The sequence below is a fragment of the Phyllostomus discolor genome, chromosome 1 (genome assembly GCF_004126475.2).
Source record: "Phyllostomus discolor isolate MPI-MPIP mPhyDis1 chromosome 1, mPhyDis1.pri.v3, whole genome shotgun sequence".
Classification (NCBI taxonomy): Eukaryota; Metazoa; Chordata; class Mammalia; order Chiroptera; family Phyllostomidae; genus Phyllostomus; species Phyllostomus discolor.
Window position 1 is genome coordinate 192,459,760 of NC_040903.2, and position 16,029 is coordinate 192,475,788.

The 16,029-nt window shown below is 47.4% G+C and overlaps 1 protein-coding gene across 1 annotated transcript; it reads right to left on the reverse strand.

Annotated features, from left to right (window-relative positions):
• Positions 1 to 248: 248 nt before the first annotated feature.
• LOC114492156 (mitotic-spindle organizing protein 1-like) lies at positions 249 to 1,933 on the reverse strand. The gene is made up of 2 exons (XM_036017480.1): positions 1,881 to 1,933; positions 249 to 1,134 (listed from the first exon to the last, which is right to left on the reverse strand). The coding sequence occupies exons 1-2, from the start codon at positions 1,931 to 1,933 to the stop codon at positions 906 to 908; spliced, it is 282 nt and encodes a 93-aa protein (XP_035873373.1). The 3' UTR covers positions 249 to 905.
• Positions 1,934 to 16,029: the final 14,096 nt, after the last annotated feature.

A 16,029-nucleotide genomic window follows, 5' to 3' on the forward strand; every position in this document is an offset into this window, starting at 1 on the left:
AGGATGAATAATTTAACACTCTCAAGTCAGACAATGGAAACATTGAGTTTCCACCAAAACATAAACTTAGCCAAGTGGGCGGGGTCTACAGAAGGCTCCAGAACATCGGGGGTTGGAGGAACTTCTTGTTTAATTATAGAGTATGAAACTAAGGGAAAAATCCTTAATTAATATTCCCATTAAATGATTAAAATGACAAACAATACTATGCTAGTACTATCATTACTTTTAAAATCTAAGTTCCTAAAAGTTTTATTTTTTCAACCAATAGAAAATTGATCTGGTTCTCACTATTAACTGCCAGACAAACTTTATGCTTAAAAAAGATATATTTTTTGTTGAAGAGCAGATTATAAGAAGTGTTTTTGTGCCCTTAAAAGAAAACAAACAAACAAGATTCTGATATAAATAATGACTCTAAATCAAAAGTCACAAATGGTGGTTGAAATTCTGTCAACTTTCAGTCCAGTGCAACATACATGCAGTTATTCTGCACGAACAATTTAAAGTTTATCATGGAAACGTCAGCGAGTCGTAACTGGTACATGACTCCTAACGGGCTCCGCTCCCCTTCAAACAGGCACAGCGGACGTGCCCACCTGATCCACAGACAGCTTCAAAGTTAAAGCTACTAGAGCTAAAAATAAAGAATGTGTAGATATGAACACTGTAATAATGCCAGAGCATTGGAGCTGTTTAGAAAAATAAGATGTGACATAAACACATCTGATAGTTCTCTGAGTAAGCTGCTTTTCATTGATACATACAGCTACGGTTTTACAATTCTTTAAAAAAAATGTTGCTACGCCGCTGCGTGCAGTAACTTCATTGTACGTTCTTGACTACAATGCAGTCTTCAAATCCTCTCGCAGTGCTTGACGTGTTAGTAGGATTTCTCCAGAAAGTCAGCTTATGTTTTCTGCAGCCTTTAGTGCTTCAGCAGCCTTGCGAAGTTCCTTTACAACTGATGATAAAACTTCTGGTATGCCTTGTTCACAAACCCGTACACAAATGGACAGCGTCTCCACATCTAAGCCAGTATTCAAAATTCTTGGAATCTCGAGCAGAACGTCCACCACCACCGCATGCAGAGTCACCGCCGCTGCCGCTGCCCCACCGCTGCTACCGCTTGCCCTGGTGGCCACAGAAGGGATATCCCTGCTCTCTCTTTCCTTCTAATCCCAGAGGAGAACTGCGGCCGCCGGACGAACACGGCAGTGCCCCATGTCTCTGCTCTGCAGCTCTGACCCCTCCCAGCTGTGACCACAGGAGTCTCCTCCTTCTCTCTGCAGGCCCCACGGGCTCATCTGTGGCTCCATTCCGCCGTGCTCTTGTAAACACCCCTCACATTGATTTGTCTGTCCTCACGCGCCTTCGTCTCCTTGGGTCCCATTCACTCCTGTCCTCGCTCTATCAGGCCTAAGTCCCAGCTGCCCCGCTGAAGCTCTCTTGTCAACGTCACCGTCACCATGACCTCCAACTCACCAACCTAAACATTTCGGGGTGGGTCGCTATCTTACCTCGATTGTAGCTTTCGGCCCAGTGAGGCCCTCCCCCTTTCCTGTCGGTCTGAGTTCCCTCTGTCTGCAGGCCCTACTCTCCTGGCTCACTCTCACCTTGTGGCTCCTCTTCCTCAGTCCCCTGGGCTGGTTTGGCCTCCTGTTCCAGACCTCCCCAGGTGGAGAACCAGGGCTCAGTGCTCACTCCCTGTCCCTCCCTTCTAATTGTCCCCAGGGATCCCATCTGTCCCACAGCTGTCAGTTCCATCTACAAGCTGTTGAAGTGGGTGTCTTCAGCCTGACCTCCCCTCCCTGACAGACACCTCAAAGAGAATTCTTAACTTCCTTCCTCCCAGCGGTGCCGCCAACCTAGAAGCTCACCTGGAGACCCGAGGAGTCTCCTTTACCCCTTCACCCCTCACACCTGCCTCCATTCCACCATCAAGTCTGTCGGCCCCACGTTCAGTGTACAGCAGTCGCTCTGGAATCCATGGCTCCTAGCACCTCCAAAGCTCATCCCCTAGTTCCCACCTTTCTCTCCCTGACCCACTACAGTGGCCCCCTGGCAGGTCTCCCTGCCAGTCCACTGCTCTCTACATAACGGCAGAAATGAACGTTGTAAACATAAGCCAGGTCTTGTCACTCCTCTGCCCACAGCCCCCTTGGCCTCCAGAGAAAGAGGCCCGACTCCACAAGCCCCAGTGAGGCACCTGCCTACCTCCCCTCCCCCACTTGCTACCACCCAGTCCTTCTTCCCCCCCTGGAGCCATCCTGGCCTCCTTGTTATGCCTCAAACACCTGATTCCTTCTGGCTTCAGAACTTCCATACCTGCTGTTCCCTCAAGTCTTCCTTCCTCCTTCTGTTCCTCCCTTCCTTCCTTCCTTCCTTCCGATCAGTGTGTTCTCTTCAGAGCCATTCCCTGGCCTCTGAGCACAAACAGCTCAGCTCTTCCCACCCCAATCACTCTCTCCCATTCCTTGCTTCATATTTCTCCCTAATGCCACTAGACTTGATTATGTTAGGTATCCATTTGCTTATCATTTGGCTGCCTGTTCCTTTCTTGTATGTAAACTCCATGAGAGCAGGGCCTGGTCTGTTTCCTTCACAGCCAACCTGCAGAGCGCAGCATGGTGCCTGGCACACAGAGTGTTGAATGAATGAGCAAGCACGTGTTGCCTCGGACACTGTACACAGCTGTGAGGAAGGTGCCTCAGCTCAAGCTGCTCCACCTCAGAGATCCCATGCCCTCCTCCCTCTGATCTGCTTTTGGAGAAGAAGCCAGAGCCAGTTCAGGGATGGTCTCAGGGTCACCTGAGCCACGGCTATGGCCCTTGTGTCTGGCTCCCAAGAGCCCCTCAGCCAGTCCTGGAGGCCAATTAGACCCTGGCCTCTTTCATTCCCATTTCTGGGTCTCTACAGCCCTAGGGACAGTCACATCAGGTCCCCAGACTAGGAGCTAGAGCTCCAGGAGCCTTCCCGGACTGAAAGCCAGGCCCACAGCCTCAGCCTCCTGGGTCTGGTTGCCTTGGAGAACGGTGTGAGTCCCTGCACCAGTCTTTTCAGCCCAAGCTGGGAAGTTAGAGAAGCATCCTTAAAGGAATGAGCATGACATAGCCCCACCTCTCCCAAGGAGCCTCCCAATCCCGGCCCCCCCAACCTTCCCTGCCCCTGGAACGAGCCCTCCTTCAGAAAAGATGCCTCCTCCTCTCTCCCAAGCCTCTCCACCTCCGCCTCCTCAACCTGCCCAGGTGCACCCAAGTGCTGGGCCTGCTTGCTCCTCACGCTGGTTCCCTACACCTCACTGTACAAATCAAATAGTAATAAGAAAATAAAAAGAAATCCCTCGGCAAGGGGTTAGAGGTGTAGACTCCTGGGGCCCATCCCCAGGGTCTGATTCGTCTGGTTGGGGCTAATGCCTAAAATCTGTGTTTGAAACATACACTCTGGTCTTCTAACAGAAAGACCCTCAAGTGGCACTGAAAGACACCCTGTGAGCAATGCTGGTGCCTGGGCCTCAGCCCCAGAGGTCCTGATTTGGCTGGTCTGGGTGGGTGGAGCCTCGGGACTTTGAAGCCCTCTGCCCCACCCAGCCCCACCCCTCCCATTCCCTGCAGGCTCTCCTGGGCAGCCTGGGGTGGAAACGCTGGCTTACCAGCGCTCATCTCAGGCATTGATGGGGATGGAGTGGCTGGCTTAGTGTGAGCATCTCTCTGGGAGGGGTGACTCACTCAGCACGCTGCCTGCCGTGAACAGTTCTGCCTGGCGGGTGTTTCCGTAAGTTCCCTCGCTGGTTGCTTGGGAAATATAACAAGACATGGTCCCTCTCAGAGTTTCCATTCGCCTTGGAAAGCCAGGGTTCGGGAAGTGGTTTGCCATCCATGCGGGGTTCTGGTGATGAAGTGCAGGGTAAGGAGAGGAAATGGCTGCCTGACGGGGTGTTGACCCTGTGCCAGGCCGGCTCAGGTGGTTTAGTCTTTCCTGCAAACCTGCCAGGAGGACCTGTTATGGATGAGGAAGTGAGATCCACAGAGTTGAGTAGGGCCCTGAGCCCAGGTGTGTCTTAACTACTATCCTGTCCTCCCTACAAAGCTGTGTATTAGTGGAGACAGGGCCCAGGTGGTTGGCCCTAGGCATTTGGCCCTTGAAGACTGGAAGGCCTTGGACACTCACTGCCCAGGGTTAGGATCCTTCCAGCCCCAACCCCTCTGCTCTTCAACCCTCTGCCCCCCCAGTCCTCTGCTTCCATGTGCCCCAGATCTTGGACTTAAGTGTTTGAGCTCCTGCCCTCAGCTTAATCCTGGGAACAGCCAGTGCAGGTAGCCTTAGCCAAAGACCTTAGTAGACTTGGGGCTTGATATTCAGGAAGCCAGTGGTGCTTAGTCTTTAAAAAAAATGATTTTATTTTAAATTAATTAATGTATTAATTAAATTATATTGTATTGATTATGCTATTATAGTTGCCCCAATTTTTCCATCTTTGCCCCCCTCCACCCAGCACCCACTCCCTCAGGCAGTCCCCCCACCATTGTTCATGTCTGTGGGTCATGCATATATATTTTTTGGTTACTCCACTTCCTATACTGTACTTTACACCCCATGGCTATTCTGTAACTACCTATTTGTACTTTTTAAAATTAAATTTTTAATAAAGATTTTAGTTATTTCTAAAGAGGGGAAGGGACAGAGATAGGGAGGGGTACATCAAAGTATGGTTGCCTCTTGAGCACTCCTTACTGGGGACCTGGCCCACAACTCAGGCATGTGCTCTAGACTGGGAATTGAACCTGTGACCCTTTAGGTTCTCAGGCTGGCACTCAATCCACTGAGCCACACCAGCCAGGGCCCTATTTGTACTTCTTAATCCCCTCATCTCTTCACCCATTCCCCAGCAGTCCTCTCCCATCTGGCAACCATCAAAATGCTCTCTGTATCCATGATCCTGTCTCTGTTCTTCTTATTTGCTTAGTTTGTTTTTTACATACAATTGTTGATAGATATGTATTTTTTTGCCATTTTACTATTCATAGTTCTGACCTTTTTCTTTTTTTTAATTTTCTTTTTTCTCTCCTTTTGTTTTTTATTTTATTCTTTTTCTTTTTATTTTTTTAAAGATTTATTTATTTTTAGACAGAGGGGAAAGGAGCGAGAAAGAGAAGGAGAGAAATATCAATGTGTGTTTGCCTCTCACACTCCCCTAACTGGGGACCTGGCCTGCATTTTAGGCATGTGCTTAGACTGGGAATTGAACTGGTGACCTGCAGGCCAGCATTCAATCCCCTGAACCACACCAGCCAGGGCTGATCTTCTTTTTCTTAAGTCCCTTTAGTATTTCATATACTAATGGTTTGGTCATGATAAACTCCTTTATTTTTTTCTTGTCTGGGAAGCTCTTTATCTGCCCTTCAATTTTAAATGGTAGTTTTGCTGGGTAGAACAACCTTGGCTGTAGATCCCTGCTTTTCATGACTCTGAATATTTTTTGCCAATCCTTTCTAGCCTGCAAAGTTTCTTTTGAGAAATAAGCTGACAGTCTTATGGAAACTCCCCTGTAGGTAACTAACTACTTTTCTCTTGCTGCTTTTAAGATTTTCTCTTTAACTTTTGGCCTTTTAATTATGATGTGCTTGGAGTGGGCCTCTTTGCATCCATCTTGTTTGGGACTCTCTGTGCTTCCTGGACTTGCATGTCTATTTCCTTCACCAAATTAGGGAAGTTTACTTTCATTATTTTTTCAAATAGATTTCCAATTTCTTGCTCTTTCTGTTCTCCTTTGGGCACCTCTATGATGCAAATGTTGGAACACTTGAAGTTGTCCTAGAGACTGTTTACACTACCCTCATTTTTTAAAATCCTTTTTCTTTCTTGTTGTTCTGATTGGTTGGGGTTTTTTTTTTGGGGAGGGGGGTTGTTTTTGTTTTTTGTTCTTCCTTATGTTCCAGATCACTGATTTGAGTCTCAGCTTCATCTACTCTACTGTTGTTTCTCTGAAAATTGTTCTTTATTTCAATTAATATGTCCTTTTTTTCTGACTGGGTCTTTTTTTATGCTGCTGAGGTCCTCACTGAGTTCCTTGAGCATCCTTGTAACCAATGTTTTGAACTCTTCATCTGATAGATTGCTTATCTCCATTTTGTTTAGCTCTTTTTCTGGAGTTTTGATCTGTCCTTTCATTTGGGCCATGTTTCTTTGTCTCCTCGTTTTGGCAGCTTCCCTGTGTTTGTTTCTGTGTATTAGGTAGAGCTGCTTTGACTCCGTGTCTTGGTAGCATGGCCTATTATAGTAGGTGTCCTATATGGTCAAGTAGCACAGCCTCCCCTATCACCCTAGCTGAGTACTCAAGGAGTGACTTTTGTGTGGGCTGAGTACGCTCTCCTCTTGTAGTTGACCCTTGGTTGTTGTTGGCAGATCAATGGGAGGGATTTACCCAGGCGGGTCAGCTACAAGGACTGGCTGTGACCACTAGCCACCAACCTCTGCCCTCCGTGGAGGATCAGTTGTGCAGAGGCTGGGCAGTGTTTCTCCTACAGCGTCTATAGCTGTCCACTGGGTATGCTGGCCCTGGGGTTTCCCGGTTGGTAAGGGCCAAGCTCAGCCTCCACTCGTGTTTTTGCCCAGGGCCACCCTGCCTGAGCTATAGAGCTACTACTTTATAGTTACTTTATAGCTACTTTATAGTTTAGAGCACAATATAGTTACTACTTGTGCTAGGCTTAGAGGTTGCCAGGCAAAGACAAGCTACAAATCTAAGCTGGCTGCTGTTAGTGCTGGGCCTGGTGCTCACTGAAGCCAGCTGTTGCTTATTTGATAGGATTTAGAAAGTTATAAAGCATATCCCTAGACAAGTCATTCATTTGGAAAAACAGCTTGGGTGGGCCAGTAAGTTAGGTGGGGCAGAGTCTCTGGGGATCTCCAAAGCAGGTCTAATAGTGTTAGCCTGGTTGATGGAGTCTCAGATATGGCACCAGCTTGCTGGCCCTGTGCAGGGCAGGGTTTAGCAAAGGGACAATGGCCTCTGCTCGCCCCAATGCCAGACACGTAAGTTTCTCCCTGTATGCCACTGGTGTCTTTCAAGCTGCTACCCCAGAGGGAGTGCATCTGAGTAGGTGAGTCTGTGTGTAGGTTCTTTAAGAGGAACAGCTTGGGGCTCCAGCAGTTTCTTCACCAACTCAATGCCTGCTTGTTTTTATAGCCAGAAGTTGTGAGGATGTATCTGTCTGGCACTGGAACCCTGGGCTGAGGGGCCGGTGTGGGGCAGGGACTGTTACTACTGAGATATCCCTCCCTAATTTTTATCCACCACACGTGGGTGAGGGAGGGGTCAACCTGCTGTGCATCTGCGCCCCTCCCGCCGGTCTGGATGGATGTGTGGTTTCTTTAATTCCATAGTTGTTGGACTTCCATTAAACTCAATTTCTGACAGTTCTGAGTGATGGCTGTTGTGTATTTTAGTTGTAATTTTGGTGTAGTTGTGTGAAGAGGCATGCCATGTCTGCCTACGTCACCAATTTGACCGGAAGGGTTTAATTGATTTGAGAGAGAGAGAGGAAGGAGCAAGAAAAAGAGAGAAACATTGTTTTGTTGCTCCACCCATCCATGCCCTCATTGGTTGACTATTGTGTGTGCCTTGACCAGGGATCGAACCCACAACCTTGGAGTATTGGGACGACTCTCTAACCAACTGAACTCCCTGGCTAGGACAGAGGTGCTTGGACTTGGCAGCCTCCTAGAATCACCTGGGGAGCTTTTAAAAATGCCCCATTAAATTAAAATCTCTGGCAGTAGGACCGAGCATCAATACGTTTTAAAGCTCCCCAGGAGATTCCACCAAGCAGCCAGTGTTAGAAACCAGTGCCCGAAGCTCACTCCTCAAACACAGCAGCGGCAGTTCTCTGGCGGCTGGAGACTGGGCGTGGGGGTCAGACGAGTCTGACCAGCTCTTGACCTACTAGCTGCATATCCTGGTGTAAGTCACTTCAGATCCCTCTCACCATTTTCCTCATTTGTAAAGTGGGGCATGGTACCACCTCACAACAGGGTGCTTGATACAAAATAGGTATTTAATATGTATTATGATTTATAGTCCATAGCTCAAACTTCCCCTCATTGGTTGAGTAAACCTTCTAACATGCCAAGGAGATGTTAACACACACACACACCCCTCACATTTTAAATTCTATTTCCTGAGGCTGCATAAATCCTGTTGTAAACCTTCTTAGCTCCCCTCTTGCCTTTCACCATTGCCAGCTATTTCCTTGGGATTGTAATGTTTCAGAGGTTGCCCCTAGTTGCCATTTTTAAAAGCATTTATTTACTGATTTTAGAGAGAGAGAGAGGAAAGGTGGTGGGGAGAAAGGAAAACATCAGATTGTTGTTCCACTTATTTATGCATTCATCGGTCGATTCTTTTGTATGCCCTCCCCGGAGACTGAACCCGCAACCGCAACTTGGTTTAATCAGGACAACACTCTAACCAACTAAGCTACCAGGCCAGGGCCTGGATGCCATGTTAAAAGCCTCTCTGTGTCCTTGAGTCTGATTTGCCAGGTGCTGCTGCTGCTGCTGGGTCCCGTTGGGTAGGGCTTTTTCATCTGCAAATCCCTGGGTTAGTAATGGGGAGAGGAGCCCCAGTGTATTTGCCCAGGAAAATCTCACAGCCTGATTAAAACGGTGTTACCTTGCTTTGTGCTAAAATTATCTCACCTCATGCTGATTGGAAACCCTGGCAGGTGAATGCCTTTAATTAATTAAAATGCACAAACAAATCAATGATTACTTTTTCTTAACAGAACCTCTCAGATGTGAGGTTTCTAGAGAAAAATCCTGGCAATACAAGGGATCTCTGGTAAGGGCGTGATCAGGGACCCCTAGACAGGACAAGATCAATCAGAGGGTGGTGGCGGGACAACTTTTAGCCAATCTTATTCAGGCCTTGGGGTTCGGGTTAAAACCAAGACACTGTGGCTGACCTTTGTGCTCTGAGTGTCAGGAGGCCACAGTCACAGAACCTGTCTGCTGCCCTAGGCCAGGGCTAATGTCTGAGGTCAGGGGTGGGAGCTGAGTTATGGGAAAACCTTAATGGTTGAGTTTTGCCTTAATAGGATTATTATAGTAGGTATCGTCTCTGTGTTCCCTCCATATACCAAGTATGTTACATACTTTCTCTTGCTAAGTTCTCCCAATGCCCTGTGAATTAGATACAAATGTCCCCAGAGAGAATATCTTCATTAATTCATTAAAAAATATTTACTGAGCTCCCACCATAAGCTCAGTCCTTTTTGGAAGCACAAGCCACACAATCCCTATTTCATGTGGTTTACAATCTAGTCGGGGAGACTGCTATTTCTGAGATAATAATACACAGATCGATGTGTCAGAACACGTGACAACATACAGATTAAACTATTTCAGACAACCCTCTCTTGTACCATATAGAAATCCTGCATAAACATATAAGAAAAACACTTGAAAATATACAGCTGAGCTCAAATGAAAGAAAGAAAATGTTCACATTCCAGAGGTAATATAAGAACTCAAAGCCAGGATGAGCTAATCTCATGATGCACAAGGTTTTGACTATATAAAGGCCTTCAAAGCTTGGAGCCTGGAGTTCTACGGCCCTTGTAAAGACAGGAGGCAGCCCCAGGCTGTTTAAGGCTGGAGAGTTGGGAAGTGCCCCTTTGAATTTATCCCTTTAAGGCTTTGCTTCTTGAAGAGAGCTCTAACCAGGGAAAAAGGAAGGCTAGAAAAACTCTACCAACCAGGCCTGCAGAAGGAGCAACAAAATGTTCTCACTGTCCTGGGCTTGGGAGGAAAGCTCCTGGCTGGCTGGCCCAGTTGGTTAGAACATTGTCTTGATATGCCAAAGTTGTGGGTTCAATCCCTGGTCAGGGCACATGCAAGAATCAACTAATGAGTGATTGTGGAACAGCAAATCACTGTTTCTCTCTCTCTCTCTTTCTCTCTCTGTCTCTCCCCTCCCCACTTCCTCTCTTTCTCTAAAATCAATAAACAAAAATTAAAAAAAAAAAGAAAGAAAGATGGAAGGTCCCAGCCTGCCCCGTGCCCAACGTGCACCCCACATGACCCCGCATGACTCCACATGGAGGACTGCTCCACCATAACCTCTGCCCTTGGTGTGCCCCCAGTCCCAGGACTCTGTGCCCAAAAGTAACACTCAGGGCAGGGCCCACACTTACCCGCAGGACCTGACACAGAGGGTGCTGTGCAATGCCTAGTTTGACATTGCCTTGCTTTCCTTTATTTCATATGAAAATAACCTTAACTATTAACCCCCTGGAGCAACCAGGTGTTCATTCAAGTGAGAGGACCATTAAGTGAGAGGAAGGCAGGTCCTTCTGCAGCTGCCTGGGCCCTTACAATAGCCATTTGCCCTGAGCTGGCCATGGCCCTGCTTGCTGCTGGGTTTATACCACTCTCTTTAGCCCAAAGGGTTTGTGGGTAGATTTGCAGCTGTGAGGCCCCGAGGAGACAGCGGGGGTTGGCTGAGCTCTAGAGCTGGCCTGAGTGCCTTGTGTGCACAATGCACCTGCCTGGTCTCCACGTAGTGACATGTGACATGTGACATGGGTCTTGGGCCCTCACAGTGCACGGCCCCTGACCCGTTCCCACCTGACACCTCTTAGGAAAGCAGGGCAGGAGCTGCTGGGCTGCAGGCAGGGATCCAGAGTTTAATATCTTCAGTCTCTAGGACTGTGCCAGGCACAGAAGGGCCCAGCCTGGACTGCAAGGGAGTGAGGGACAGAGAGAGGAACCTCCTCATCCTCTACCTCTGAGGAAAGAGGAAGCCCAGGGATCCTTTTGCACATGCAGCCAGAATGTACCAGAATTATTTGAATATTGAAATGATTCCAGTTTGGTTGGTAAGCAGTCACAGTCCTGAGCTCCCCCAGAGCCTTCCCGCCCTTCCCCCAGAGACGGTCCTCCAGCTCCAGGACCCTGGCCCTGCCCCTCAAGCTCAAGTCAGCTCTGTTTGGTCTGTGCCGTGAGTGCCAGTAGGTATGTGGGGTATCACCCTACTTGTGGGCTTTCTGTACCCAAGACACCAGCTGCTTCCTGGCTGAGGGGTTTGGCATGGGAATGGGCAAAAGAATCACTTAGCTAAGACTACGGGGGCCGACCTATGTATGATTACAGCCAAGGCGAAACCAGGTGGCATGTGGCATTCTTGCCGGGGTTCTCGTGTCCAGGAAATGGCTGGCACGGGGCTTTCGGGAGGACTGTGCTCCCTGTGCAATAGCAGAAATGCCAGGAAGACTCTGGTCCTACTCTGGTTCCAAATACCCAGCTCTGTGACCTTGAACAATTTACCTAACCTCTCTGAGCTCCTGTAAATATCCCTTGCGTAAGGTTGCCAGGGTAATGAACATATTGAAAACTTGGGAGCTCAGTGCCTTGCCTCAAGGTCCTGTGCTAAATCCAGACCTGTAAATATAGCAGCAGAGGATCTGCCCCCGCCTGCTGGCTCCTGCTGTTCCCAGAAGTACTCCCAGTTCCTGGTGATGGTTACCAGGATGCCGGCTGTAACCAGGTGCTCTGGTGGCCAAGGACAGACGTCCCTCCTCCTCTGAGGGCCTGGGGATCAATAAGCAGGGACATGAATAAAAGGGCACCTGGCCCCCATGCCTTTTTCTCTGCCCTGTCTGGTTCCTGGTGAGGGGGGCTCATTGCTGGGGGGCCGGGGGAGGTGGTCACCCCCACTAGGATTCCTCATTATGGGGGTGGTCTAGCCTTGCCCCAGCCCCATCCCATCCTGACACGCCCACACTACTACACATTCAAGCACATGCAGGAGCATATGTAGATTTGCATGCATTCTTACACATGCTCACATTATTTGTACACACATACACACATCTACACTCACCCACCATGCAGCCACACTTACATACACCTCACATACATATTCACACACACATGCACAACTACACTCACACACATTAGACACACACACAACACACACACATGCTCACACACACTCATAGACATATTCCCAAGAACATGTAAAAAATGCAGTACATAAGATAATTTTAGGTGGTTCACACATTTAAAAACACTTTTAATAGTGAGGGATGTATTTCGATATTAACGAAGAGAAAGTGACACGCCTATCAAACTGGGGATTTGACAGCAGTGATGGTTTAGGACAAAGAAGGTAGGACGAGATTTAAGTAAAAGGGAGTGAGTTGCTTTTTTAAAAAAGAAAAGGATTTTATTTCTTTATTTTTAGAGAGGAGGGAAAAGAGAAAGAACAACATCGATGTAACAAAGAAACACCAGTCGGTGGCCTCCGGGAACAGAAGGCGACCCTACCGGCTGAGCCACCCCAGTCAGGGCGGGAGCAGCTGCTTTAAGAGGAGATGCTGAGTCAGTCATGAAGGATGGACCCTGTGAGTGATCCCCGGAGGCCCTGGCTCTGGTGGGGGTGGGGGAGGAGGGTTGGAAGCCCCGTGTGGAGCACTCGGGGAGTGCTGGCACCTCACGGTGCAGGGGCCATGGCAGCTGTGGGGGGCTCTCTGAAGAGAAGAGGAAAATTTATCCATTTTCTTCTTTTATGGTTATTGCTTTCTGTGCCCTATCTTAAAAAATCTTTGCCTACTTGAAGCTTGTGAAGGTAGTCTCCTGTGTTTCCTTCTAGAAATTTTAGAGCTTTAGCTTTGATGTTGAGGTTTGCAGTTAATTGTGAACTGCATTTTGTGTATGGTATGAAATGGGGCCGAGGTTCATGTCTTTTCTACACATGAGTAACTTGTTGCTGTCGTATAATTTGTTGGTATAACTTCCTTTACCCACTGAATTGCCTTGATGTCATTGTCAAAGCCAACTGACTGTATCGTGTGCATCTGTTCCTGGACTCTACTGTTCCATCGATGTGTTTAACCTTTGCCAATACCACGCTGTCTTGATTTATGACAGTTTTATGTCTTCAAATCAGGCAGTGTGAATTCTGTCCTTTCCTCTTCTTCGAAGGATTATAGGTCCTTTGCATTTCTATATACATTTTAGAATCAGCTTGTCCTGATGGGATTTTGATTCGGATTGCACTGAATTTGAGCAACATTAACAACTCTGCAACACTCTTTCAGTCCAGTCCCATGCATTCACTCTGCTCGTTTCGTTCTTTAATTTCTCTCAGCAATGTGCTGGCGTTTCTAATGTGCAGGTCTCATGCATCTTTCATTTAAATTCTTCCTAGGTATTCTGTGTTACATATATATCATATGTATTATATATATATATATATATATATATATCTATCTTGGTAGGAATATTAGCCATGTGATTTTTCTGTGTTGACAATGAAATGCACCAACTTTTGGAAGGCTCGCTTATTCACTAAACCAATACTTTGCAAATGACTAATGCACAAAGTTACAAAATCATATGCAGGGAAAAGATCCACCTGAGATATAAGACGGACCCACGGATTTTAATGTTACAGCATGTGGAACTGTTACAAAACAGTTTCAGATCTCATGTTGCAGTTGGTCTGTAAGGAACTACTGCTTGTTAATTTTTGGTGTAGTGTGAAAGAATAGTCACAATAATTTGAAAAGGCTACGAAAATCCTCCTCTCTTTTCCAGCTACATGTCTGCGTGAGGTCAGACTGTCTTCACATACTTTGATGAAAATTACCTGTCTCAGTGGAGGGGACGCCCTGTAGAATGTGAAACTCCAGCTATCTTCTATTAAAAACATTTGCAAAAATGTAAAGGAACATCATTCTTCTCAGTAAGTATTTTTGTTTTGTAAAGTACAAATAACTTTTAAAGTTAAAAATAACAATGTTAACATGTAATGGGCTGGCCATTGTTATTTTTAAATGAATAAATAAATGTGTTTTAATTTTTCAGTGTTAATTTTTAACGTGGTAAATATATGGATAATAGCTATATAGCTATAACCTGCATAAACCAATGTTCTGTGTGGTCCTGAGTTGTTCGGACAGAGTAGACGGGGTCTTGAGGCCAGAACGTTTGAGAACTGCTGCGTCAGAGGTGAAGGTGTTCGCCAAAATCTGGGGATGAGGAAAAGGGCCAAGAGGTGGTTTGTCCAAGCTTTACTCCACCACAGGGGGCTGCCTTGCAACAGGTCAGTAAACAAGGGATAGGCCTCCTGCAGCATGGAAAGATCTAGAAGGAGAGGCTGTGAGTCCACAAAGAGCCAGCAAGTGCTTCTGAGAGGTCTGCACAGGGAACCAGGGAAAGTCTCTCCCTCTCTCTCTCGCACGCGCGCTCTCTCTCTCTCTCTCTCTCTCTCTCTTTCTCTCACTATAGGAGAAAGTTTATTTAGAAAGTTACAGAGGTAGAAGAGAGCCCTAGAAAAAAATGGACTCAGGAAACAAGTTGCAGAGACAAGAGAAGCGCCCCTGGAGCTTAGGAGAAAGAGGGAGAGAGAGACACACCTCTAGAGACAAAAGGAGGAGAGGCTGTGATCTGGGGCCGCGGGGAGGTGGGGGGGACGTGGGGAGAGTGTATGTCAGGGGGTCATTAGTTAATGCATCTGGTCCTGATGTCTGAGCTGAATGAGCTGAGATTTGAACGACAGGTAGGATTTTGACAGTCCAAAAATTGTGGGAGACTTCATGAATCTTTTTGTTTCATCTCAACAAAATCCAGATCTGGAATCCATGAGGACAACCCAATGGACTCTGGTTGTTTTAAGGTGTGACGTGTCCTGGCCAGTCTGAAGGGTGGAGTCATGCCCTTGGCTTATGGAAACCGTCTCCTGCCATTTGTGTAGGCTCCACAGCTTACTAACGAAGCACTTCCATGCATGCTCTTTAATTTGATCTGTATAAAAACTTTGGGTGGGAGGCTGGGCAAGTATCATTGTTCCCATCTTACAGAAGAGGAAACTGAGGCTCCATGAGGTTAAGTGAGAAACTGATCATTGTACTTAACTCCAGCATAGACACTGATGAACTATGAGACAGGGGTGGGAGGATAATTATTTGGATCTTATACATGTGCATGGATTAACTATTCAAACAAACACATTGAATGGTTTTTGTAAATGAGGTCAAGTGACTTTCCCAAGGTCACAGAGCTAGTAAGTGGTGCCACTGGGATCCCAGCTCCAGTAGCTGGGCTCCAGAACCACATCTTAACCACAGTGCTTTCTGACCTAAAATATGCTACTTTCCAGCCTTAAAAACTGTGGCACATGGACACAAAAGGATGATTTTTTATCATTATTAATAATAGCATTGAATAGAGGGCCTTTGGGGAGGCTGAGACTTGGGTTTGTCAGGAGCTGCTTTTGTCTAATTCATGGTGGTAAGTCGGGCCAGGCAAAAGGAAAAGGGACACCAACTCGGACACTGGGAAAGGACAGCTGCTCTTTGGCCCCATGCTGATCAAGCAGAGAAAGCCAGCGCACTGAGAGAGCAGGTGGGAGACAATGGACCACCAAGACAGATGATGGGGCGTTTCACCAGCTCACTTGCTGGTTCCTACATCCAGATTCCCATCTGTCTTACTAACCACCACTTAGCCCTGACTATGTTAACCTGAGAAAGCATGAACGGATTTCTGCTTCCAAAGCTAACCCAGTCCTGATTGAGTCCAGGCATTGGGCACCTGCTGGGCCTGCACTTTGCTCTCACACTTCATATGCTTCCCTGGGCAAGGCTATTGCAACAGCCTCCCAGACGGGTCTTCCTCCTCCCAGGTGGTCTTCCTGTTCCAAACCTCACTTCTCTTCGTTTATTCTCCACACAGCAGCACACACAGAGTGAGTCTGCTAAAATGCCAGTCAGATCACGTCATTCCTTTGCACAGAACACTCCTGCCTCGGGGCCTTTGCGCGTGCTGTTCTCCCTGGCTGGAATGCTCTTCCTCCAGGGACCTGTGTGACTCGCTCCCTCACATTTTTTTAAACTTAAAAAAAAATCCTCGCCCTGGCTGGTGTAGCTCAGTGGATTGAGCGCAGGCTGCGAACCAGGCATCGCAGGTTCGATTCCCAGTCAGGGCACATGCCTAGGTTGCAGGCCATGACCCCCAGCAACC